Source organism: Panicum virgatum, chromosome 1N (genome assembly GCF_016808335.1).
Source record: "Panicum virgatum strain AP13 chromosome 1N, P.virgatum_v5, whole genome shotgun sequence".
In the NCBI taxonomy this organism is placed as follows: Eukaryota; Viridiplantae; Streptophyta; class Magnoliopsida; order Poales; family Poaceae; genus Panicum; species Panicum virgatum.
The window spans coordinates 64,560,574-64,585,938 of record NC_053145.1 but is presented as its reverse complement, the minus strand read 5'-3'; the positions used below and the strand labels follow the sequence as shown (position 1 = coordinate 64,585,938).

General features: G+C 49.2%; 4 protein-coding genes and 1 pseudogene across 7 annotated transcripts; 4 read left to right on the top strand and 1 right to left on the bottom strand.

Annotated features, from left to right (window-relative positions):
* Window positions 1-800: 800 nt before the first annotated feature.
* Window positions 801-2,037, bottom strand: LOC120657471 (protein CDI-like). Its single transcript, XM_039935784.1, has one exon. It carries the CDS (start codon window positions 1,920-1,922, stop codon window positions 1,113-1,115), a length of 810 nt encoding a protein of 269 aa, XP_039791718.1. The 5' UTR covers window positions 1,923-2,037; the 3' UTR covers window positions 801-1,112.
* A 947-nt stretch (window positions 2,038-2,984) lies between these two features.
* On the top strand, window positions 2,985-4,834 carry LOC120657470 (annotated as a pseudogene).
* A 9,471-nt stretch (window positions 4,835-14,305) lies between these two features.
* Window positions 14,306-16,199, top strand: LOC120657469 (putrescine hydroxycinnamoyltransferase 1-like). The gene is made up of 2 exons (XM_039935783.1): window positions 14,306-15,001; window positions 15,094-16,199. Exons 1-2 carry the CDS (start codon window positions 14,591-14,593, stop codon window positions 15,961-15,963), a joined length of 1,281 nt encoding a protein of 426 aa, XP_039791717.1. The 5' UTR covers window positions 14,306-14,590; the 3' UTR covers window positions 15,964-16,199.
* Window positions 16,200-17,534: 1,335 nt separating this feature from the next.
* LOC120657467 (NADPH-dependent aldehyde reductase-like protein, chloroplastic) lies at window positions 17,535-18,577 on the top strand. The gene has a single exon (XM_039935782.1). It carries the CDS (start codon window positions 17,607-17,609, stop codon window positions 18,411-18,413), a length of 807 nt encoding a protein of 268 aa, XP_039791716.1. The 5' UTR covers window positions 17,535-17,606; the 3' UTR covers window positions 18,414-18,577.
* Window positions 18,578-21,786: 3,209 nt separating this feature from the next.
* Window positions 21,787-24,945, top strand: LOC120657466 (translation initiation factor IF3-4, chloroplastic-like). Of its 4 annotated transcripts, none has more exons than XM_039935781.1 (10): window positions 21,787-22,169; window positions 22,274-22,313; window positions 22,407-22,466; window positions 23,071-23,132; window positions 23,270-23,325; window positions 23,417-23,450; window positions 23,811-23,883; window positions 23,956-24,048; window positions 24,139-24,393; window positions 24,483-24,945. In XM_039935781.1, exons 1-9 carry the CDS (start codon window positions 21,892-21,894, stop codon window positions 24,349-24,351), a joined length of 909 nt encoding a protein of 302 aa, XP_039791715.1. In that variant the 5' UTR covers window positions 21,787-21,891; the 3' UTR covers window positions 24,352-24,393; window positions 24,483-24,945. The 4 variants fall into 4 exon arrangements, with proteins under 4 accessions (XP_039791715.1, XP_039791713.1, XP_039791712.1 ...); XM_039935780.1 differs by having other exon boundaries at window positions 21,800-22,169; window positions 24,473-24,945; XM_039935779.1 differs by having other exon boundaries at window positions 21,798-22,169; window positions 22,274-22,466.
* The last annotated feature ends 420 nt before the right edge of the window (window positions 24,946-25,365 follow it).

The following is a 25,365-nucleotide window of genomic DNA, read 5'->3' as shown; positions in this document are numbered from 1 at the left end:
TCTTTTAGTCTTCGCAGCCAAACTCAAGAGTATAATTTGTAGGTCCTGCTCCAATCTATAGCTAACCATGAAAACCTCATAAGTTTCAATCTATAGCTTACTAATTAAAAGCTAGTGGGCATGGCTATCGGCCCGTATGCAGCATTTTTGCTCCCCGCCAAGCGATGCAGCCGGTAGTCTCATGGGCCGAATTCGGAAAAACATTCAACAGATAAAGGTGGCGTTCGCTATTGCTGCGGCTGCAGCTCCAGTACCTGCTGCTTGGCGGTTTTGAATCTTTTGCAGGAGCCGAACGGCTGCTTGGTTTGGCTGCGCAGCTGCAGCTGCCGCCCGCCACAATAATCTAAAGTGATAAGAAGAAATAGACTTTTTCCCAAAAAAAGAAATAGATTTTACTCGAGTGATGTTTAGAAATTTTGTTCCCTTCCATAATACTCTCTGTTCTTTTATCTTGTTTGCCTTGGCATATTTGGACCCACAATGCGACAATGACCTGATCGTCGTGTCTGAAAGCCAGCCCTCTTCGTAGATACTCTCTCTATAAAGATGTAGCGTATGTCTTTTATGGGGTGAGTTGGCGTAGACCCACAATGCGACAGAATGATGTGTCCTGTTGTACGATCAAAGCTGCAAGACGAGCAAAATTAGGTCTAGCGTACGCATCATTCTGTGGCCGCCGGTCCATCCTGCGCATCAATAGCAGACAGCTACGTTGCGCTAGAAACAGGGGTCTCCATGGTCGTGACTTGACGTGCAATAGCCACCATTCATTCAAATATTCAATCACATGTAGCACAGAGTTGCACACACACGTCCATTTATTTATTTCATGAAATACAGTACTTCCACAAATGCTTGCACAATCAATTTCCACCACATGCACAATTGTGCCTTATTAAGGTACATGAGACGGACACATCGCCAGCACGACTAGTAATAAGATACGTAGGATATCAAACCTAGAGGTTTGATTCCTGATAAGCACGAGGCACATACACCACCGCTAGCTGATTATCAACATAGCACACTACACGTATCGACGGGAAAAAAAAATAGCACAAAATTAAACGGGGCCTCAGCTCAGCGAGGAGGAGGAGGCTATGGGATCTCGATCACGCGTCCACCGACACGGCGGGTGCCATTGGTATGGCGGCCTTGACATCGTCATCCTCGGCGATCTTCTCCTCCTTCTCCTCGGCCTCGTAGGCGTCGCGCTCCTGGACCCAGAGGTCGGCGAACTCGCAGTCCTTGTACCTCTCGAACCAGGGCCCCCCGGACGTGTAGTGTATCGCGCGCGGCGCCGTGCCGGCCTCGTCGGCGGGGTCGACCTTGTTGTGCCCCACGAGGAAGTTCCACACGAACGGGACCTCGCCGACCTCGCCGTCGTCGAGCCACATGAAGCGGTGGAGGTAGGCGCCGGTCTGCGTGCTGACGGCCTCCGGCGTGAGCGCGGCGCGGTTCTTGGGGTGGCCGCAGTTGAAGAGCACCATGGACGACCAGTTCTTGCGCGGGTACGCCGTCTGCACGGCGCCGTCCATCTTGGTGGACTCCCTGGGCGTGTAGTCGTGGTGCACGCACAGCACGGCGTAGCGCGGGTCGGCGAGGCGCGCCAGCTCCGCGACGTCGGCGACGAAGAGGAAGTCGCAGTCCACGAAGAGCGCCCAGCCGCGGTAGCCCGCGAGGTGCGGCGTCAGGAAGCGGGTGAAGGAGAACTCGGTGCTCTCCGTCGGCCCGCGCTCCCGCCAGTACAGCCCGGCCTCGCGGAGCTCCTGCTGCACGATGGGGATGACGTCCACCGGGATGGAGGAGCGGCGCAGCAGGGAGCGGCGGCACACGCGGTACGCGATGTCCTCGCGGGAGTCGTACCCCACGAACACGCGGAACGGCTCTCCGCCGGCGAGCTGGGAAGGTGTGGGCGACATTGTCACAAGGATCGGACGGGACACGCGTTCGTGCAGACTGCAGAGCGAGCGTTTGCTCTGCTCTGTGCGCTGTGCTGGCCTATGGACTTGTGCGAGCTATCAGCTGCAAGGGGTGGCGCGTTTTAATAAGGTCTTGGCCGCTCGCCTATTGCGCGCGCTATGGGGCCTTGGTGGTACTGGTTTGCCTCTACTGCTCAGTGTTCACTTGCCATTGCTGCAAGTTTTTTTTTCCTCTTTGGAAATCAGCATTACCACTTAAGGGGCAAATTGAAAAGACCGTTTGTGGGGTAGCGGTTCACTTGCCATTGCTGCAAGTTTTTTTTTCCCTCTTTGGAAATCAGCATTACCACTTAAGGGGCAACTTGAAAAGCCCGTTTAGGGGCTCAACCGGCAACTCCTGCGGCAGCCGCACCAAACAACCGCTCCACTGGAGCGCTTCTGCCATGGATGGTGTGAGAGATGGAGCCACATGGAACTGGTGGAGAAAAAAACTTGCTCCGCCTACTCCAGCTCCGTCTCCGCTCTTGCACGGAGCCTTCTCAAAGGGGCTATAAGCCAGTTTGGCCGGGCTTCAGGGCTCCGGCTCCTCCCTTTGATGTGGCATTGTAGCACGCAGTGGTGTCAGAGGAGCCGGAGCTGGAGTTGGCTCCTCTTCCGGCGGTGAGAGGGGGAGAGAAAATAGGCTCAAGTGAACAATTATGCTAAAGTACCACGTTAGGTGGATGTGAGGAGGAGCCGGAGCTGCTGAGAGCGCCCAACGGGCTCATGGCTTCTCTACTGGAATCTTCGATGGTTTTTTATGAAAAGCCTACCAAACGGATGAAAAAGAGTTTCAGACAAGAAGTCCCAAAACAGCTTATACTAAAATGGATGAGAAAAAAATGTCTTCATCATCTTCTGTCTTCCCAAGTATTAATTTTTCATAAAATTACCTAATTTTCCATAAAGGAGCCGTTTAATAATTACAAAATGTTTTGAAAAATAGCTTCAGTTTCACTAAAAAAGCTATTTCACCATTGCAACCGGAGCTGAAGCTATTTTAGGAGCTAAAGAGTCCTACCAAACAAATTCTAGAAATTGCTTCCTGAAATATGCGAGTTCCCTGCTGCCAAGTCCACAATTAGCTCCCACCTTCCACCACCTCGTCGCCGTGAGCTCTGATTGGCCATCCTACACCTTTTCTACCATCACCAACGGCCTAGCGTGCATCCATCTAGTAATATTGGAGAGAATCGAGAGTAACCACTGCAACAGAGCCAGAGGGAAAACACCATTGCACCCAAACACAAGAGTTTGCCGGCCACGATGGCGCCTCAACCACTTCACCCCGTGACCGTCCTGGAACAGTGCCACGTCTCGCCGTCGCCGTCGCCGGCGGCGGGGCAGCCACTCGCGCTGACGCTCACGTTCTTCGACCTCGTTTTCTGGGGCTTCCCGCCCGTGCAACGTCTCTTCTTCTACGACAACACCGACCTCCTCAGCGTCTCTGACTTCACGCTCGGCGACCTGCCACGGTTTAAGAAGTCCCTCGCCGCCGCGCTGCACCACTTCTACCCGTTGGCCGGGATGCGAAATGGCCGAGGGCGTGGCGCCGGAGGTCGTGTTCTCGCACGGCGACTCTGTCCCGCTGACCATGGCCGTCAGCGGCGACGACTTTGAAGACCTCGCCGGCGACCACGCGCGCGACACCACGAGGCTCCATCCGCTGCTGCCCGCGCTGCGGAAACACGGTGGCTCCCGGTCGCAGGGCGTCCTCGCCGTCCAGGTCACCGTGTTCCCTCGAGCCGGCATTTGCATCGGCACGACGCTGCACCACGCCGTGGCCGACGGCTCCAGCTAGCACTTCCTCAGGACGTGGGCTGCGATCCACCGCCTCGGCCCCGAGTGCAAGAAGGCGCTGGAGATGGACGTGCCCCCGCTGCTCGACCGCTGCGTCGTGCGCGACAACGCCGGGCTCCGGGAGGCGTTTCTGCGCGACCACCGAGCTCTCGCAGCAGCCGGCGACAGGCGCCTCGACGGCTGGGACCTGAGCCTTCGTCCAGGCGTAGTGCTCGCGACGTTCCGGTTCACGGACAAGCAACTCCGTGCGCTCGGGGAGCACGTCGAGTCCGAGACCTCGGCGCGGTGCGAGCCCTACGCGCTGGCGTGCGGCGCCGCGTGGGCGGGCATCGTGCACGCCCGCGGCGGCGGCACCGGCGGCGGCCGCAACGTGGACGGAGCGGCGGCGTCCCGCGCGCACTTCGGGTTCGTGACCGGGTGCAAGCCCCGCGCGAGCCCGCCGATACCGGCGAACTACTTCGGCAACTGCCTGGGTATCTGCCGCGTCGAGGCCGGAGAGCCCGGCCTCACCGCGGCGGCCGCCTCGGCGGCCACATGGCGTGTGATCGAGGAGCTCGCGGAGGAAGGGCGGGCGTTCCGGGACGCGCGCGGGTGGGTGCGATCCGTGTGGAAGTACGCGTCCACGCGGGCAGTGACCGTGGCCGGGTCGCCGAAGCTGCGGCTGTACGCGGCGGCGGATTTCGGAGGGGCGTGGGGGCGGCCGAGCAAGGTGGAGATCGCGTCGGTGGAACGGACGGGCGCACTGGCGCTGGCGGAGAGCGGCCGCGACGGCGACGGCGGCATCGAGGTCGGGCTGGCGCTGCCGCGTGCGGATATGGAGGCGTTCCGCAATTTTTACCTCCACCTGTTCGCCAGCCTCTGCTAGCTGGAATCGACGGATTACGGCGCGCGACGCCGTGTAAACACTGTACCATTATCGTTTAGCTGCGTGAGATTTCCATTGTACCTCGACCTTGAGGCTTGAGCTAGATACAGGATCCAAGCCTGGCGTAGCAGCAGCTCTCTCGCATCTTGATTCGCTGCTACAGTATGTCCTACTTTGCATATTAATGGATTCCTCGTCATTCTTTATACATGTATGTATATGCACTTCTACTGTGGTGAAAATACGTTCATAATATATACTATCTGAACTGGTTAGGTGGATTCAGTAGCACTCCTCAGATCGCTAGCACAGTTAGAGTTCAGGGTTTTCTCGACCGAAAACCAGTTACTTCCTCGTAATTAAATATGGTAAGACCGTTATACCGGGTCAAGTATGTTTTTATTAATATATACTAGGCGCCACTGTCAAGATGCTACTCGCCGTATACCAAGACTGCCGCCATAGGATTTTAATCGCCACTTTGATTTTTTTTTGAAATAAACCACTTTGATTTGCCCTGGCCGTGCACCATCCATCACGTTTGTTGGTTGCCAAGATTCTGTTCTTTACCTTTTCTTTCGTTCGATTTCTTAACTATATTCACATATGAAAGAAAGCTTACCAACGATTGTGGCAATTGCAACAATACTGGGCTCAATATGTGAGCCAAACTTAATTTCTGTTTAAAATAAGCTCACAACTATATTCACATAAATTGCAACTCTAATTTTTTGCCATAAACATAGATACCCAACCTTTTTTTTGCCTGGTAGGGTAGGATCGATATTGCTTCCCTTAACTATTTGATCAAATAATCGAGTTTCTTATAGCGAAAATACGAAGGTATAAGAGGTCAAAATATTTAAATATCTGTAGAACTATTTGGCTAGATATTTTGGGGGGTTAAATTTATTGCTTCTTCTCTTTGTTGACATGGAAAAACATTTCAACAAGCTTTCTATTCACCAGCGGCAGGTTGACAGGACAATTGGTTTGCATTGGTTGACACAAAAATTGTAATGTAAAAATTGTTCAAATACTGCATCAGATTGCACAAATATAGCTTTGACAAATTATATAAAATGATATAGCACCATGAAATAAATGGATCGGGAGCAGCGACATATCCAGGGGGTGCGGAGCACCATGAAACATATTGGATCGGGAGCAGCGGAAGATCCAAGCGGTGCGGAGGGCTGCATGAATGAAGAAGATGAAGAAGAAAAGGATAAGGAGGAAGAGGAGAAAAATGAGCCCCAATTCACATCCTAGATCCACCACTGACAGAAGCAAGCATATGACAATGTTGGAGTGGATAAAAAAAAACCATAGCAACACACGTACATCTATGTCTCTCTCTATATACAATAGCTTAATTTGTTTTGTGAAAAATCGCAAGCAAAACTAGTATATTGGAGAAATAAAATAGTACCCATTACGTTGAAAAATCAGCTCAAGTAGTAGTGTATAGATTGTGGTATCCAGCATGCATCCAAGATATGTCTCCGTCTAGCATTGTGACGCATGCTTGTCCGGCAGCGCTGGGCAGGCCAGCAGGCAGGCAGAGGCAACAATAATGCCATGCCGCGCCAACACCAACACCAACACGTGAGTGCTTGTAGTGTGGCTGGCAGCACGGGGCGGGGCGGGGCCCGAGCCCGACATGTACCCCGATAGCAAGGCCTCAACCAACCAGAATACCCGGATCGTTCCTGGCCGCCGTGACAAATGGCTGGTTGTTAGAATGATATGTATTCTTGCCTATCTATCGGCCGGGTGGGTCTCGGCAGATTAAAAGCGACCGGGCAGACAACTCCAGAAGGTCCCGTCCTTGGCTGTTTGTAGTGCCAGAGTGCGTGTGCGTGATTTAATTATGTGTGGTTTAGTTAAAACGGGGATCCGAGGTTGGTAATCACGGTGATTCACCCCTAGCTTGATTTGGAGCGTGTTGACGACCAAAATTGCCAGTATCCTGAACAGACCGGTCTGACCGGTGTGTCCAGGCGGTCTGACCAGTCTAGACGTGTGTAGACGATCTGGCATGACCAACCGGTCTGACCGGTAGGTCCAACCGGTCAGACCGGTCTACCTGGAATCCGAGTACAACTAGAACTTTTTGTAGATTTATATCTGTAATAGGATTTCTTGCGGGATAAGTCCACCCCACCCTATAAATATAAAGGGTCATGGCCGATTAGAGAACCCAATCGAATCTATCAAACACAAACCTTTTTATCTTTTTTATCTTTTCTTTTCCAATCTCAATATGCTGTTCTTCTCTCGTCTCCATGGCGTTTGAGGACGCCCTAGCTGACCTGCCGAGCCTAGGGCAACCCTACGCGCGTTTGCCCCGACGGGGTCCCTCCCAGGCGAGCGTTCGTCGGATCGTCGCCGTTCTGCACGGCGACCGGTCTGACCGGTCCCTCTGACCGGTCTGACCGCTCCACGTAGGAGGTGCTGCAAGGAGCTCCTCCTCGCGTCGCGCGACCTAGCGCGATCGTGTGTTGGCCCGTAAAAGGCGTCAATATATTTTGGCGACTCCGCTGGGGAACGAGAATCAGGCTATCATGGCCGATTTGTCAAACCCTAGCAATCCAGCATCATCTGAAGAACTACTTGAAGAGTATAGGTAAGAATACGACAAAGCAGTCGAAGGTCTACTTTTGTCTTGCTTTCGTATAATAGAGCATGGAGTCGTTAAGATAAAGGAGTTGCAGACACCATCTACCATTGATGTATTAATGGAGATGCAATCTTCAGGTACTTTATCTGACATTCTATCTGGTTTTGTCAAGCATTTGATTGATAAGAAAGATAGTTCAGTTGCAATTCCTGTTATTCAAAAATCGGCTATTGAAAAGCCGACTAGTAATCCTTGCGAAATTTTGCATAATGTTGCTAGTCAAGATACAATTCGGCCGTCCCAAGCCAAAATTGTTGAGCCAAATTTCCCTAGCAAGAGCATAGAAACTAAGTTTAGTACTTCTACGCTCGGGGGGCAACAAAACATAGTCAAAGGTTCCGGTTGCACCGCAACCGGTCTGACCGGTTATCCGACCGGTCTAACCGCCTCGTCTAGGGTTTCACCAAATAATTCAAAACCTAAGATGGTTAAGCCCAAAAAACCCAAGATTGGTGTTTGGAAAACTGTTGAATCCAAAGGCCGTCACAAGCATCAAAAGGAAAAGCCGAAGCCCTTTCTTGGAGATCTTCCGGCTAAATTCAGAAAATGAAATAATGATGCTAGTCGGCTAAAACATCCAAAACACTCAAGATCTACTCCAAGACAACAATTACATGATCGGAATCGGCAGACAAATAATTTTCCTAATTCAGTGCCGTTTTCATCACATAGGTTGTATACACATATACCATACGGCATGCCTTGTTTTTATCCGTCATGGTATTTTAATTCCTATATGACGTCTCTTCCTACATATTTGTGCCCAAATTATATTACCTATAGGGAGCCGGCAATTAGTAAGCCACCACCTACAAATAATGGCCGTTTTGATCCAAAAAATCGGCCTGTGCAGAAAAAGAAACACATGGTGATCAAGCAAGTTTATCGTGTCAAAAAAGATGGGCGATTGAATAAAAATTCAGATTTGACACAAGATAAAGAGAAGCCGAACGTTGAAGAAACATCGGCTAGTTCCGTTACTCAGATTGTCCCCAATGGAGACCATACTTCAAACAATATAGTCGAACAATGTTCAAGTTTGGCTGGGGGGCAAGATAAGAGCATCTATATCGGTTCTGACAGGACCGGTTCGTCAGACCGGTCAGACCGGTCTGAACCTGGAAAGTCTGGTGGTGCAAAAAATAGGATCAAGCCAACCTTTGAGGAGCTTCTGGATAAATACAAGAAGATATCTGCGCAAAAACAAAGCAATCAATTAGAAGGCAAACGAAAAAGGAGTTCTTCATCACCAAGATCAAGAAAGCATCAACGATCATCGTATTGGTCTTCGTCATTCATCTCGTCGATGCATGTACCATGGTCCGCATATTCAGGTTTGCTTAATCCATGGTTTGGTCATAATCCTTGGCTGCCATATTATGATTATCAGTTTTATACTTTACCAAGGAGCTATGATTTGTATAATCGGCCGCATTGGCCGTCTCAAGATTTTTGTTATTGAACATGCTAAGGAATATAAAGCCGAAATAGTTTGCTGATCGTAAGCTAGAAATTGTTACATGCTAGTTCTCTTAGTTCGGCTATTTAGCATGGTTAAATATAATGTATGGCCGACGTATTGTTAATCGTCGCCCTTAGACAATTTTGGTCCAGAGAAGTGTTCTTTGGCACGCAAGCTTTGCCAAAGAACAGGGGGGCATATGTTGACGACCAAAATTGGCAGTAACCTGAACAGACCGGTCTGACCGGTGTGTCCAGGCGGTCTGACCGGTCTAGGCGTGTGTAGACGATCTGGCATGACCAACCGGTCTGACCGGTAGGTCCGACCGGTCAGACCGGTCTACCTGGAATCCGAGTACAACTAGAACTCTTTGTAGATTTATATCTGTAATAGGATTTCTTGCGGGATAAGTCCACCCCACCCTATAAATATAAAGGGTCACGGCCGATTAGAAAACCCAATCGAATCTATCAAACACAAATCTTTTTATCTTTTTTACCTTTTCTTTTCCAATCTCAATATGTTGTTCTTCTCTCGTCTCCATGGCGTTTGAGGACGCCCTAGCTGGCCTGCCGAGCCTAGGGCAACCCTACGCGCGCTTGCCCCGACGGGGTCCCTCCCGGGCGAGCGTTCGTCGGATCGTCGCCGTTCTGCACGGCGACCGGTCTGACCGATCCCTCTGACCGGTCTGACTGCTCCACGCAGGAGGTGCTGCAAGGAGCTCCTCCTCGCGTCGCGCGACCTAGCGCGATCGTGTGTTGGCCCGTAAAAGGTGTCAACAGAGCGGCTTCAGCATGAGCAATTTTGTCCATTCCATTGTTGTCTGCTGCAGCTAGGGGTGGTCACGGATCACGACCTTAATTAATAGTCTCTTCATGATCCAACTTGATTCTTATATTTTTAAATTTAAATTTTAATAAGATCAGAGTATGATTCTTTTAGAGCTCGGTCCTTAGAGATTGTTTGAGCTATTTCCTCCATCCCGGATTATTAGTTGTTTTAACTTTTCTAGATACACTGGTTTTGCTATGCACCTACACGCGCGCATGCGCACACACGCGCACACACACATATATATATAGTAAAAATTATGCATCCAGAAAAATCAAAACGACTAATAATTTGAGACGGAGGAAGTAAATGTTAAGAGATTTTACCACCCCTAGCTGCAGGTACATGCTCCACTGTTCTGTGTTTAGATCTTGCCCACGAATCGGACCGAGGCAAATAGAAGGGATTCGGAAAAGGCTCCCGCGTGGCTGGCGTGCTCTTGGCTATTATTAAGGTCGCTTGGCAATAATGTAGCTAGAGCCAATAATAGCATATATATATATATATATAGTGTTATTTTTCACCTAATAATTAAGTGTAGTGACATGGGAGGGACGATGCTCATGTGACATGTGTTGCAAATAATTAATGGATGATATCATCTTTGTAGGATGTGATCATGCATGGCAGTGGCACCATGCAGTAGCACGTGGTTGCCCCCAGCAGTCAGCAGAGGCACTCCGATCCAATTGCGATTGGCTCAGCCAGATACGGTGGCCAATCAAATGACGTGACTGGATCGCCCATTGGTTGGTTGGTGCCTCTCTATCTGATATGATATGGTGCCTCTCGCCCATCCGTTCTCAGCCGCACGAACCAGTATAATCGCACTTTTGTACTAGTAGTATTAATTGTTTGGATCTGCTTCTCCTTCTGATATAATATGGTTAGTGCTCCTAACTTTTATTTTGAAATGAAAAAAACTGCCACGCCAGATCGTTGGAAGAAACGACTGGTTACGTGGCCTGGTGTTAAGGTCTAATAGTCCTCATCTATTATTTTATTATTTTGCCAACAAACGGAGCCTCCACGTTCACTCTCAAAGTCTAAAAATTCGCACGTTAATCGGAAAAAAATAAAAAAGTAAAAATTACCCACCACTGCCATTATGATAAAAATTAGCCTAAAATACCCCTGTGCCTAATTAAAAATCATCCATCAATGCCATTATGATAAAAATTACCTAAAATACCCCTGTGCCTAATTAAAAATCACTCACCAATGCCATTATGAAAAATTAAATACAAAATACCAATTAGCTAGGTGTCAGTTACAAATATATACTATTAATTAATAAAAACTAAAACTAACAACAATCAATCAAGATAAAACAAAAATAAGAATAATTATATGTATAATATTATTAAAGCTCAACAAATCAAATTGTTATTACAGACAGATCATATTTAAATTGTTTTAACCAACAATAAGACATAATTTATGATAATAAACAGGGTGATGTATGGTAAAAATAGTATAATTTTTAAGTAAAGATACAACGATATGTGAATTTTTTGAATTTTCAATACTAACCGTGCAAATGCACGGTCTGTACGTCTAGTTATTAGTAAAAATTATATCAATGAAAAACGAGCAACAATCTCAATATAGATTCCCGCGTTGGTGGCGTGCGGTTCGTTGCAGTGTTGCATGTCAGTTTCGTCCATAATTGCAACATGCATACATGTTTCCGACGCGCGCCTTACCATCATCATCAAACGCAACATTATAACTGACAAGAACATGCATGGTGGCCAGTGGCAGCACGCACGCAATCACATCTTGATAGCAACGTGCATATGGCAGTATCAGTATGGCCGTATGGGTAGGCAGCAATTATAATTTGGAAATAGCTACTAGTATATGAGATTCTTCTCTCTTTTTTTGGCGTAAGAGTAGCCGTGGGCCGTGGGTAATCGAGCGATGAACATGACATTTTGTTCTTATTTTTCCCCTGCTTAATACTGACTCGATAATGGATGCATGCATGCACATCTATTATTTTAAACTAGGCGTATAGCCCGCGCATTTGCGCGGCTAGTATTAAAAATTCAAAAATTTGCATGTCGTTGTATCCTTATTTAAAGATTATGCTATTTTTTACCATACATCACCCTGTTCATTATTGTAAATTATGTCTTACTATTGGTTAAAACAATTCATATATGATCTACCTATAATAACAATTTGATTTGTTGAGCTTTATTAATATTATGCATATAATTATTCTTATTTTTGTTTTATTTTGATTGATTGTTGTTAGTTTTTATAATAGTATATGTTTGTAACTGATATATAAATAAATGATATTTTATATTTAATTTTTCATAATGACATTGGTGGGTGATTTTTAATTAGGCACAAAGGTATTTTAGGCTAATTTTTATTATAATGGCAGTGGTGAGTATATATGTTTGTAACTGATACATAGCTAAATGTATTTTATATTTAATTTTTTATAATGACATTGGTGGGTGATTTTTAATTAGTCACAGTGGTATTTTAGGCTATTTTTATTATAATAGCAGTGGTGGGTAATTTTTATTTTTCTATTTTTCTCGATTAACCTGAGAATTTTTAGACCTTGAGAGCGAACGTGGAGGCTCCATTTGTTGGCCAAATAATAAGATAATAGATGTCTTTTTCTTTCCATGTGGGATGGTCGATCGGGTTGTCAGGATTTCGTTTCGTGTACAGTAGCAAGCCAACTCACTGCTTGCATTATTTGCTTCAGTACGTACGTTGGTGCACATGGCATGCTGCTGCTGTGCAATGGCAAATACACACGTGACTCACTGTGCCTTTAATAGGAGCGGCATATCATTATCATCGGAAGCTTTTTTTGTTGTTGCAGCAATATACCGTACCATCGGATAGCCGGCCGGATAGGGTATCGATCATGCTGCATGCAACAACTTATCGACGCTAGCTAGCTACCCAACTACTGCTACTACTACTATTTTTGAAAAGAACTACTGCTACTACTAGTAAACCAAACCCTACTACATAATCATAGTACAGTACCAAGGAAATGGAAATCGCTCTGACAGGAACAATGCAAGCAGGGACCCTACAGTAACAAGGAAAGATTCCGCATGGTTCTCGTGCTTGTGCTGCGCTCTCTGCCTGTCTCCTCTGTTCGATTTTGAGCCACAGAAACTACAACGCAGGAGCAGTACACGGCTGCTCGTGCTCCAACAGTGTTGTGTACCCTCAATTATCACAAGATACGTCGTCACATGCATGGGCATGGATCTGCGACATCAACCAGATCAGACAGCAGGACATGATCATGTGACACTGACTAAAGAGTACGTGAATAAGACAGGTCGGAGGCCCCATCTTGACAGGAATGCCGAGCCGAGCCGAGCCCAGCCCAGCCCATTCTGAATTTCTTTTATTACCCTTTGCTTGCGATACCTAGGTAGTGTTGGTACGTAACGTTCCTTTGAGTTGATCCTTTTTTTTTCATTCTTTCAACTGAAAAAAGCTTATACAATTTTATGCCACGCAATTTGAATACATACAAGAACCACCTTCCTTGCATTGGTGTGATCATGTGGCCTAAGCTCACAGCCTTCACTGCACTTGCATTGGGAGAAGCGTTAGCTTACTGTTACTATAATACTATTATTATTACACATCTGAGCCTTTCACAGTACTACCTGTCTACCAGGGAGGATGAAGCTGACAAATACTCCCTCCGTTCCATAATGAGGTCGTTTTGGCTTTTCTAGATTCATAGTATTTGCTATGCATCCAGATTCATATATTTTCTTATGTATCTAGACATATATTATATCTGGATGCATAGCAAACACTATAAATCTAGAAAATCCAAAACGACCTACATTTTGGAACGGAGAGAGTACTAGGAATCTTTGCGAGCCCCAGTAGTTATGAGTTATGACTACAATAAACATACCATACGTCCATACCAAAACTTGCTTAACCTCACACATGACAAAATGTGGTTAAGGTTTGGCTACAAATTAAAAGCATATGTCTGTTTAGACGTTTAAGAAAGCTACCAATGCATCAATTGTTTTAGAATGTCGCTAGCTAGTTAACACATTATTCAAAAAAAAAACACCACCACTACCCCTTTTATTTGAATATTGAGCATCAAAGTGTAACCTTGTAGAATGCCAGCCTCTTAATGCCACTATTTTTATTCATTGGAAAGATCTCCACTGCCACACCCTCGCCTCGCACTATTTTTCTTCCTGGGAAACGGAAAGCCCCCGAGTGTGGGCTGGGCTAGAAATACCCTAACGGGCTGTAACCAGCCCCCTCATTGACTTTGGTGGTTCTTCTCTAAAAAAAAACTCTCGTTCCTAAGAGTAACTCCAATAGATTCTTTATCAAACTTCTTACCCCAAACTTCTTATCCCAAATTTGAAGGGTGAAATCAAAAAAACAACTCCAATAGACCCTCTACTTGAGTCCCTAAATTAGGGAGGCCTCCAAATCTTCCCCTCCGCCCCCTAGGCCTAGAGGATCTCTAGAGAGCCCTCCATCCGTGGACCCCACTCACCAGCCCCTCTAGACTTGGAAGAGGGCTCAAATATGAGGGCTTCTGTTGGAGTTGGATGTATTATTTAAAAGGTATGAGATGGGGACCAGCCCCCAAAAGCTATATAAAGGATGTGATTTGGGGGACTGTTGCTGGAGATGCTCTAAGAGTGTGAAAAACATATTATAATCGGAAAAATGAAATATCTAAATCTTCAACTGGTCGTGGCGTTGTTTCTTTGGAATTAATTAAGATGAATCGCCACAGCAAAATCATGGACGCAATAGCGTCGATCTCCTTGCATCCATGAGCAGTGGATCCATGCCCCTAGTGATGAATCCCCTCTCGATTCATGAGTCATGACGCATTCGTGAATAAGAACAGCCGGAGCCCCCGCGACAGAGAACTGATCAAGAGGCAGACTTTCCTCTCAGCCTATCGATCCGCCACCTAGCTAGCTCTCCTAGCTGAAATGGCGGTGGAGATCCTCGAGTCCTGCATGGTGACGCCCGGCGAGGCGGCGACGCCCAAGCATGGCGTGTGGCTCTCCAACCTCGACCTCCTCGTGGCCAGGAGCCACACGCCCACCGTCTACGTCTACCGGCCCAGCCCCGGCCCGGCCTTCTTCTCGCCGGACGTCCTCAAGGCCGCCCTGTCCAAGGCGCTCGTCCCCTTCTACCCCCTCGCCGGCCGGCTCGCTCGGGACGGCGCTGGCCGCCCGGAGATCCACTGCACCGGCGACGGCGCGCTCTTCGTCACCGCGCGCGCCGACGCTACGCTCCAAGATCTCGGCGGCTTCGTCCCGTCGGACGAGCTGCGCCGGATGCTTGTCCCCTCGGTCGACGGCGGCGCCGACCGCGCCGGCATTCTGGCCATGTTCCAGGTCACACCGTACCTCTGCGCTGCGTGCAGGTAGCCAGAGCATGTATTATGCTGCGATGCTGACGCGTCCGTCCGTGCGCCGCCTTTGTGCAGGTGACGTTCTTTAAGTGCGGCGGCGTGTGCGTCGGCGCGGCGATCCACCACACGGCGGCGGACGGCCTCACGGCGCTGGACTTCGTGAACACCTGGGCCGCCATCGCGCGAGGCGTCGGCGAGGCGGCGCCGCGCCCGTGGCTGGACCGCACGCTCCTCCGCGCCCGCTCCCCTCCCGCCGTGCGGTTCGAGCACGCCGAGTACTCCCGGCGCGGCGGAGGCGGTTCGAAGGCGGGCAAGGTCCAGTTCGACTCCGCCATCCTGCCCGTGTCCAAGGCCCAGATCGACGCGCTCAAGGCCGGCAAGAAGCTGTCGACGTTCAAAGCCGTGGTCGCCTACGTGTGGCGGTGCGCGTGCAAGGCGCGGGGGCTCGCGGCGACGGAGGACACCCGCCTGTACATGACCGCCGACGCGCGCTCCCGCGTCCGCCCGCCGCTGCCGGCCGGCTACCTCAGCAACGCCATCTTCCGCGCGTCGACGGTGGCCAAGGTGGGCGATGTGGTCTCGGAGCCTCTGGACGCCGCCGCGGACAGGATCTCCGGCGCCACCGCCCGGCTGGACGACGAGTACATCCGGTCGCTGGTGGACTACCTGGACCAGGTGGTGAGCGACGCGGCGGGGCTGCGCAAGGGGGAGTGGGTGATGCCGGAGACCGACCTTTGGGTGATAAGCTGGCAGGGGCTGCCGATCTACGACGCGGACTTCGGCTGGGGCCGGCCGGCGTTCATGAGCCGGGCGTGCCTCCAATTCAGCGGCCTCGTGTACCTCGTCCCCGGCCCCGACGACGACGGACGGCTCGACGTTGTCGTGGCCATGGAGCCCAAGAGCTTATCCCGGTTCAAGGAGCTGCTCTACGAGGAGCTCAAGTAGCACTGTAGCAGACTCTCGAGATGCAGCGCTCCCTCCGCGCTCGCCTGGAGGAGCCTGCTTGCCCCTGTCGTGCTCTCGTATCTGCTGGACCAGGCCTTTTCCTTGCATTGCATTTCTGTATTGTATTTTGTACTGCTAGTTTGTAGAGAAAATTCCCTGAATGCCAATAAAAATGTAACTATTCTTTGTATGCCATTGAAATTTAGATCATCCCTTCAATGCTATTGAAAAATCAACTATTCTTTGCTTCGCGCGGTCCTCGCTGTCCTGGCAGCACGGCGACGCCGGCACGACGAGCCTCCCCTCGCAGTCCTCCTCAGTCGGCAGCAGTAAGTTTTTTTTAGCTTTTTCTCCATGCTCGCATGCACTCGCGCCACTGCCTGCCTCCCTCTCTCCTACGTCCACTACACCTGCAGCCAGCCAGCAAGCCTAGCTACTTGCACTATCAAGCATACTCGCATGCTGCATGCATCGGAACGAAGCTAGCTCGAATTGATTGGTTAATTCAAGCGGCCAAATCTCTTGTGTTTTCTCTCGTGATGTGTGCTGTTGGTGGGTTTAGTTTGGGGCGTCGTCGTCGCTGCTGCAGACGGACAAGGCCTGGCTGCTGGCCGAGCTGCCGAGGTGATCGAGCACGTCAAGGAGCGGTGGCGCCAGACGTCGGCGGTGCTGGGCGCCGCGGGGAGGGCGAGGGGGCCGCGGTGCGGCAGCACCTGTTTGGCTGATTCCGCCGGGTGCCGACAAAGTCTGACGAACTAGCGGAGGACGCGGAGGAGGACGGCGAGCGGAGGCTCGTCATGCGAGCGTCGCTGTGCTGCGCTGCGAGGACCGCGCATGCCAATGCAAGCTGAGATCGCCGAGATCTGTTTTAACGGTGGGAAGAGGTGTTTTTCCGTCAAAAATAACGTCCAATGACACATATATAAGGTATGAAGTTAATTTTTCAGTGTCATTGAAAGGAAATTTTTCAATAGCATTCAGGGAATTTTCTCTAATTTGTATTGGCATCTGGTGTGCATTGCTGCCTGCTACTGTGTCGCATGAGTTCCTGCGGCATTTGACGACGACGACATGTGAGACTGGACAAGCCAGTGGGACCGCGACCAGAACCAAAAGATACTGTAGCAGATTTTTGTGTCACGGGGTTTTGTTCTGTGGCAACAGAAATGAAGGGAGCTTGAAGAGGTTGGGAGGGATTAAATTTCTAACAAGATAAAAATCCTCTCAATCCTTTCCAATCTTCCTCAATTCCCTTCTGAAGGGAATTAACCGAACAAATCTTAAGAGATTCATTGTTCATTTTTTTTATCGAATACTTTTTAAAAAAATAGGGTTCTAAATGGTAGCCATATGAGATGGCTTAAATCTATGGGATTCGAACTGTGGTTGATAGTTCCACTACACAATGAGCTTACCAGAGAGCGCTCGCAGATTCATGGTTTGTACGGGTTTTCAGAGCGCTCGCAGATTCATGGTTTGTACGGGTTTTCACGAAGGTTGTGGTTTCCCAAACACGATTATTCCGCTTGCTGCTGCCTGCATCATCTGTTCATATAAAAGGGTGGTGGCTCAGCTCGACGCCTCCGTCCATTCCAGCACACATCCAGTCCAACCACTTGGGCACTTTGTTGCAAGGGAACGTGATGGCAACGAGCAACGGTTCGCACCCAGCAGCGACACCGACACCTCCCGAGCCGCTCCGAGGCCGGGTGGCCATCGTGACGGGAGGCTCCGGCGGCATCGGCGCCGCGGTGACCGCGCACCTGGCGTCCCTCGGCGCCCGCGTCGTGGTCGGGTACGTCGGCGACCCGGCCCCCGCGGAGCAGCTCGTCGCGGCGCTCAACTCGGGGTCCCTGGCGCCGCGCGCCGTCGCGGTGGACGCGGACGTCTCCGACCCGGCGCAGGTGGCGCGCCTGTTCGACGCGGCGCAGGCGGCGTTCGGCCCCGAGCTGCACGTCCTGGTGGCCGCCGCGGGGGTGCAGGACGCGGCGTACCCTCCCATCGCCGACACGACGCCCGAGCAGTGGGACCGCGCGTTCGGCGTGAACGCGCGCGGCGCCTTCCTGTGCTGCCGCGAGGCGGCGCGGCGGCTGGCGCGCGGCGGCGCGGGGCGCATCGTCACCTTCTCGTCGTCCAACGTGGGGTCGCTGCGCCCGGGGTACGGCGCGTACGTGGCGACCAAGGCGGCCGTGGAGGCGATGACCAAGGTGCTGGCCAAGGAGCTCGCCGGGACGGGGATCACGGCCAACAGCGTGGCGCCGGGGCCCGTCGCCACGCCCATGTTCTACGCCGGCAAGTCGGAGGAGCGCGTCGCGGCCGTGGCGCGCGAGTGCCCCATGGCGCGGATCGGCGAGCCAGACGACGTGGCGCCGGTGGTGGGCTTCCTGTGCACGGACGCCGCTGGGTGGATCAACGGGCAGGTCATTCGTGTCAACGGTGGCTACGTGTAAAGCGCGCCGGATATTGGCGGCGCAATATTAATCGCCACCACAAATCTATCACTATATCACCCGATCGATATTAAGGGGTTGTTTGAATTCAGGGGTAGATCATGTTATATCAAAGAGAATTTTGGGATTTATTAATATTAAATAAAGTCTAATTACAAAACTAACTGCAGAACTACAGAGTTAAACTGCGAGACGAATCTAATAAATTATATTAATTTATAATTAGCAAATGATCATTGTAGCAAATTATAGATTAATTTGGCTCATTAAATTCGTCTCGCAAATTAGCACATATCTGTGCAAAAAAAAATATAAATAAATTTTATTTGATATTCATAAATGGTAAATTTTCTTTTGATGTGATAGGAGCTAAAAAGAAGTCTCTAAAGACAAACAAACTGGGTCTAATTTTCTCGCCCGATCGAGCTAGCCTTCTTAAACTTAGAGTTTTATCATCAAATGAAGATGCGTGATGCATGCAAGTCAATAGACTTTAGAGTTTGGACTATACCAAAAGCAGCTCTTCGTAGCCATGCCGAAGATGGTTGCAACGGCAAAAAATGCGACAAAGGCCTTGTGCCTTTCAGAGTTTCACTTTCACAGGCTAGCGTAGGGCCAGCTAAAGCGATAGTGCGACCACATTGGCGTGGGGCTGGCTAATTTATGGGTGACCGTCCCTCCGTCCGGTCGATTTTAGACAAGCAACAAACCTCATTCCTTCACGTGATTCCCAGCATTCTAATTTCTTTTGATGTCTCCATGCTGCGGATGCACAGTTCCCCGATAGCCCCACCTCACCTTCCGCCCGTCCCCAACTAAATAAAATACATACAAATTTTTTATTTGCAAAATTATATAACAAAATTTGTAAAACAAATTTTTTACAATTATAAGTAACAAACTTTATGTATTTTTTTTAGAATAAGGATGAGTTCCAGCCTTGATCACTTACAAGCGACTACAGCCAACAAACTTTATGTATAGAATTATTAAACAAAGAATAAGGACAAATTTATACATACAAAATTTTGAATCAAATTTTTTTTGCAAAACTAAATATTCCGAACAGTGTGGAAAAATTTTGGAGACCCAGATTTGAAGAAATAAAATTTGAAAAACATTGTTGTGAACACAAAATTTCGAAAGTAAATTTCAAAGAGAAAAAAATCAACAACAAAAATTAGAAAAGAAAAATAAACAACAGATGCACGCATAACGCTGCTCGGGCGGGGCTCCGGTGCGCGGCCCGCCAGCGCTCCCCCAGGCCGTCGCGCCGCTGGGGCGGGAGCGCATAGGGGATAGGGCTCGTCGAAGTTCCCATGCCGCCGGAGCCGACCAAGCTGCCATCCCGCTCCCATGGTGTCCGCCACGTACTCGTGCTCGGGCTTGGATGAAAGAGAAACGGGGAAGACAAAGAAAATTAGATAAGGATGGCGGATGGAAAGGACATGACGTACGTCGACCGGACGATGCGTTCTGAGCAGTCACCCACGAGAATTAGGACATGTTTGAATTCCTGCCATAGCTCGCCACGCCGTAAGTTTGGCAAGCTTCGCTGGCAAAAGCTGCTGTTTGGTTGGTCCTTAAGTTTTGGCAGCCACATCTTTTCATGTTCATTTTCTCGCCGTAGTTTAGATGTTAGATTTATCCGCCACGACTTTGGCATCGCTGCTAGTTAGGCTTGGTGTAATGGGGCCGGCATGCAAACAACCCCTTAGTTTTGCGCATCAGCGTGGGAGCATCAACGGGACGTCCGAAACTCTCCCGCAGGGCGACGTCACACGAAACCAATGCAAAGGCCAATGATTTGGGGTATTTAACTTTTTACCATTATAACAAAGTGTACCACCTCAGATAGCATTTTTAGAATTGACGCTACAGATTTAGCATTGGAGAGAGAAAATCGATATACATTTATCATATTTGCTTACTTACGTGGACGCTAGATCCGTGCTCCAACGTGGATACAAGTCAGCGAGCGCAAGTAAAATGACCGCCGATGCCCCTGCCATCTCTCCTCTCCACCTCGTGCATCTTCCTTTTTCTTTCATCCATCTCTCTGACCGGTAGGACCTACCTGTCATCTCTCACCTCTAGCCACTCCTCAGTTCTTCCTCTTCTCCCTCTCTTCTTCCTCCAGCGCTGCACCTCCGCACCTCCCTTTCCTCCTCGGCTCCCCGCATGTCCCCATCCTCAACTCCCGCTGCTGCTGCTCTTAGTCGAGCCGGCCACCGGCCGCCCTGAACGCGTCCAGCCATCGCCCCGTCTCAGTCGACCGCATGTGGCTCACGGGGGACACTGTGGCGCGGTTCGCCATCGTGCTCGGCGGAGGCCGCCGTCGTCTGCAGCGAGCGCTACCACGTCCGGGAGGTGAGCCCGTGCTCGGAGGACGGCGAAGACGGCGAGGTCAGCGGCCGGGACGCGCTCGCCGCAGCCATGGCGGGCACCAGGCGGGGCCACCGCGGCGCGGAGGATGAGACCAGGCTGCGGTACGAGGAGTTTGTCAGGGGGAAGCGGGCGCGCAAGGAGTGGAAGGCCAGGCGGGACAGCATGCTCGACCTCTGCTGCTCCGGCGTCAGGGCGGCGGCGTTCCAGGTGAGCCAACGGAGCTCGACCGCGAGTAGGAGATGGCGTCCACGCTCCCGTGCCTTGCGACGGCGCACCCACCGGCGAGTGCTACTCGATCCGGTCCGCCGTGGCGAGCAGGGAGATCACACCGTCGACACACCCATCTACACCACACCCAGCACACGCCATGGCACGAGCGAGAGCCGCAACAGCCACGGCCATGGCGCTGAGGTGGTGCGCCGAGGACCGCGGCTGCGACGTCGATGGCGGCCAGCAGGCGGTGTCCGGGGCGATCTATAGTCGGCGGAGAGGACAAGTGCGCTCGCCCCTGCCATGAGCCTGCTGCGGGATGTCGTGGTTCCCGACCCGACATGGAGAAGAAGCCCGGCCGTGCGGGATGGAGAAGACGACGAAGCAAGGGCATCGGTGGTCATTTGCCCTCTCCTGCTGACTCGGATTCACGCTCCAATGTTAAATGTGTAGCATCATTTCTAAAAGTGCTATCTGATGAGGTTCATTTTGTTATAACGGTAAAAAAATTAAATACCCCCAATGGTTTCGTTCCCAGCAGACACACGAACCATCCATGACCTTCCAGCCCAATACTTAACCAGTCAGTCCAGTCCATGACCTTGCAGCTAATACTTAACCAGTCAGTCCACTCCATGACCTTGGAGCCCAATACTTAAATGGACTCACCATTCTGGCCCGTTAGAGGTAAGAACACGGCCCACACAAGGGACACCCCATTTCCATTTCCATTTCCATTTCCACGTCGCCTCGCCCAAAACCCCTCCCCCACCAATCCCCTCCACTCCACTCCTTTCCTTCGCTTCTCGCGGCAAAAGCCCTCGGAGCAGATAAGGCCGCCGTGCCCGCGGCCACCCGCCCCCGACCACCGCCGTCGGCCATGGTCGGCGTCGCCTTCGCTCCGGCAGTGTCCCGAGCACCTTACAGGCCCGGCGCCGTATCCAACGCATCGGGCCCCTCCTCCTCGGCGCGGTTCCCGGCCAGGCCGTGGGCGCGGGTGCCGGCGCCGGCGAGGCTCGTCGTGGTCGCGCGGTACTCGTCCTCGTACGAGAGCGACGGGGAGGAGGATGAGGAGGCGCTCGGAGGCGGCGGGTGGGGAAGGAGGGACCGCGGGCCCGACCCCGACTCCGACCCCGCCCTTGACATTGAACGAATCGAGTACATCCCGTGTGCCTTCAATTTTGTGGAGTCGTCACTATAAGTTTACATGCTACCGTGTTCGTCTCGGCCTATTCACGTTTTGAGATGCTTCTCTTTTGTAGGTCCTCGACTGTAAGGCTCCTGGATGAACAGAAAAGAATGGTAATCAATGCTCATATCTCATTCTGCAGCTTCACTGATTTTCGATTTAATTATCTGTTCATTTGGCCGTTCCACTTCATTCTTCTCCTACAGGTTGGCGTGGTATCTGTAAACGAGGCAGTTCAAATTGCAGACGACAATGACCTTATACTGGTACTGTGGTACACTACTTAGTACTTACCTCAGACGTCGATACTTATTCGTTCCCTCTGAAGGCAAACATTTCAGCATAAAGCTATACAAAGAGGAATTATGGGTACCCAATGGTGTTTTTTTTTTTGGATCGGCTAACCAATTATGCTGACTTGCCATTTTAGTTCATTTCTCTCCGCCGAATTAATTATGGGGCAATGTGGCATTCCATTGTAGTTCATTTTACCAAATCTTGGGTTGATCCAATGACCTAAGAGATATGTATATTGCATCCCTACTGAGGACTGTTCACTACTAAACTTGAATAGTAGAGTAGTCTACATGGGGTTCTAAAATAGAAAAACACTATAGTGTAACACATTGATGACTGTAGCAGTTCGCAATGTCTAAAACTCTACTAAACCCTAGCAACAGCTACTGGAGTATACACGGCACTTTTTCATACACTGCTCTGTGCAATCTCTGCAGGCGCATGCACTAACTTTGCAAGCTACCTTCATTAACAGGACATATGCTTACCTTAAGCAAGATATTCGTTAGATGGCACTCTGTATTAGTGCAGCAATCTAGACCAATTAGGATTGCTGATATTTCCTTATTTCAGGCAATATTATCATTAGATGGAGATCCCCCAGTACTTCGACTCTTTGAGGAGAGAGATTACAAGTATGTTGCAATTAACATCGCACCAACCTATAATTTGAATGTTTTCAGACAATTTTATTTGTACAGTCACATAGATTTTCTGATTCAGATTTCTCGTTTTAGGATCATATGAATGCATTTTTGTTGGTTTTGTACAGAAAGCACAGGTATGAACAGCAGAAGAAGAAAAAGATTCAGCAGAAAAGATCTGTTGGTAAACTTCTATAGCTTAAGCTTTTCTACAGCCTTTGGTAACAATTCAAATGCATTGAATTTTGATCTTTACTTGTGTTTGTTCCCTGCAGCAAAACGCATGGGCTTGAAGGAGTTGAAAATGGGGTAAGAACATGTCAGCTTTACTTTTTATCTCAAATACATTAATTATTCAAGCTTATGTCTAAACTGTTGCTCTTTATGGAACTTCTTAATTATCCAAGAAGGATAATTCTTATTTTACTTAACTCTAACTATTGGGCCACTCTTTGCTGGAGGGCTGGAGCTGGTTTGAGTTATTGGACATATCGGAGTTGCAAAATTTCATAGATATATAGATTGGAGTTATCATGACCTTTTCATTTGATGTATTGACAACATTTTGCAGTAATAATTTATTTGATTTGTTTGTGGCATCAGAAGGCACCTAAATTAACTGTTTGTAATTTAAGGTGATTTTTAATCCTGCATGTATTTGTCTGCCAGATACAACATTGATGTCCATGATTACAGTGTGAGGCTTAAAGCTGCAAGAAAGTTTCTTAAAGCTGGAGACAAGGTGATAATTTTCACTATGTGTGTGCAAGTGTGTTTTCTAGTGTGACAAATTGTTTTACATTGCTTTTTTCAGGTTAAGATAATTGTGAACTTGAAAGGACGGGAAAACTTGTATAAAAAAGAAGCTATTGAACTCCTGAGAAGATTCCAAAATGATGTTGGTGAGGTAATCTGGTGCTAAAGCTGTTTTTCGTTTATTTTCCTCAATAAACAATTAATCTAATTGCAAGCTTTAAATTTTGTCTTCATATTTCAGCTAGCGACGGAAGAAAGTAAAAATTTTGTAGAGAGGAATATATATGTGGTTCTTGTTCCCAATAAGATAGCTATACAGAAAGAGCAGGATGAGTTGAACAGAAAGGATACTGCAAAAGAAGAGAAAGACCAATCAGACAGTGATGATGGACTTCTGACAGAGCAACTGGAGGAAAGTAAGGAGCCTGAGGCAGAACTCTCAGCAAATGTTTGATTGAACTGTAAAGGCCAAGGACGCTTGCTCAAATTGAACAAGGTATCATGCACTTCAAGATAATACCATCTTTGATTCATATCGTGTACTTTTTGTTTTCCTGAGTACATATACATTCTAGTATCATGCAGGTACAGCTGCTGTATTGGTGTAGTTCTTGTAAATACAAGGCTGGTGCCGTTGTACAACAATTATATCTGTTCAAGCATTTGCCTAGGCGATCTGACAGGATAAAGGCTTGATGATGTCCATAAAGAACCTGGAGGAGCCTGCCACCATCTCAGATCTGGAGGATGACACTAGTCACTTTGCTTCGAACAATTAAATAATTAAAGTGACACCAGTAGTGATAATAGAAGCATTTTACTATGAAAATCATCCAGGACGGTGTGCTTGGCACATAATTTTGTTTTTGCCTTGTCATTCCGGATCGTCGTTGTAGAGAAGAGTGTGTATCTATTTGACAACTACTTACTATCACGAGTTACAGACCTTGGGCTGTAAGAGTCTAGGAATGATTTGTCCAGGACGGTGTGCTTGGCACATGATTTTGATTTTGCCTCGTCATTTCCAGTCATTGTTTGTTGCAGAGAAGATCGAGTGTAAGAGAAAATGTGCTGCGCATGAGTTATCTGTATAAGTGATAATATGAGCGTGTTTTTCATAGTGTTTTAAATAGTGGGCTATAGTGGAAATTTAGCGGCGCTATAGCGGTTCCAGAGAGACACCGCTTCGGGATTTAGCGGGCTATAGCACGCTATAGCGGGCTATAGCGGACAATAGCGGTATTTTTAGAAGCTAACGCTAAATCTTATAGCCCGCTATTTAAAACACTTTCACCACATAATAAAACCTTTGGGGCTGAGCAAAAACTATTTCGTCCCTGGCGGAGAGGCGTTCCACGATTCCAGCCTGCCTGGGTCGCGCGACTTTCTGATGGGGGGAGGCTGGACTGGCAGAAGCAACTTCAGCCTACACTCCTACAGGTGCCAGCCCGTACGCATTTCTGGTCCT

What these genes read in the sequence shown, in the direction of transcription:
- LOC120657466 (XM_039935779.1), top strand. Translation starts at nt 21,892, where the DNA reads ATGGTCGGCGTCGCCTTCGCTCCGGCAGTGTCCCGAGCACCTTACAGG. An exon ending in ACGACAATGACCTTATACTG is followed by an intron (nt 22,467 to 23,070) that starts GTACTGTGGTAC and finishes TCCTTATTTCAG; the next exon opens with GCAATATTATCATTAGATGG. An exon ending in TCCAAAATGATGTTGGTGAG is followed by an intron (nt 24,049 to 24,138) that starts GTAATCTGGTGC and finishes TTCATATTTCAG; the next exon opens with CTAGCGACGGAAGAAAGTAA.
- LOC120657471 (XM_039935784.1), bottom strand. Translation starts at nt 1,922, where the DNA reads ATGTCGCCCACACCTTCCCAGCTCGCCGGCGGAGAGCCGTTCCGCGTG.
- LOC120657467 (XM_039935782.1), top strand. Translation starts at nt 17,607, where the DNA reads ATGGCAACGAGCAACGGTTCGCACCCAGCAGCGACACCGACACCTCCC.
- LOC120657469 (XM_039935783.1), top strand. Translation starts at nt 14,591, where the DNA reads ATGGCGGTGGAGATCCTCGAGTCCTGCATGGTGACGCCCGGCGAGGCG. An exon ending in GCATTCTGGCCATGTTCCAG is followed by an intron (nt 15,002 to 15,093) that starts GTCACACCGTAC and finishes GCCTTTGTGCAG; the next exon opens with GTGACGTTCTTTAAGTGCGG.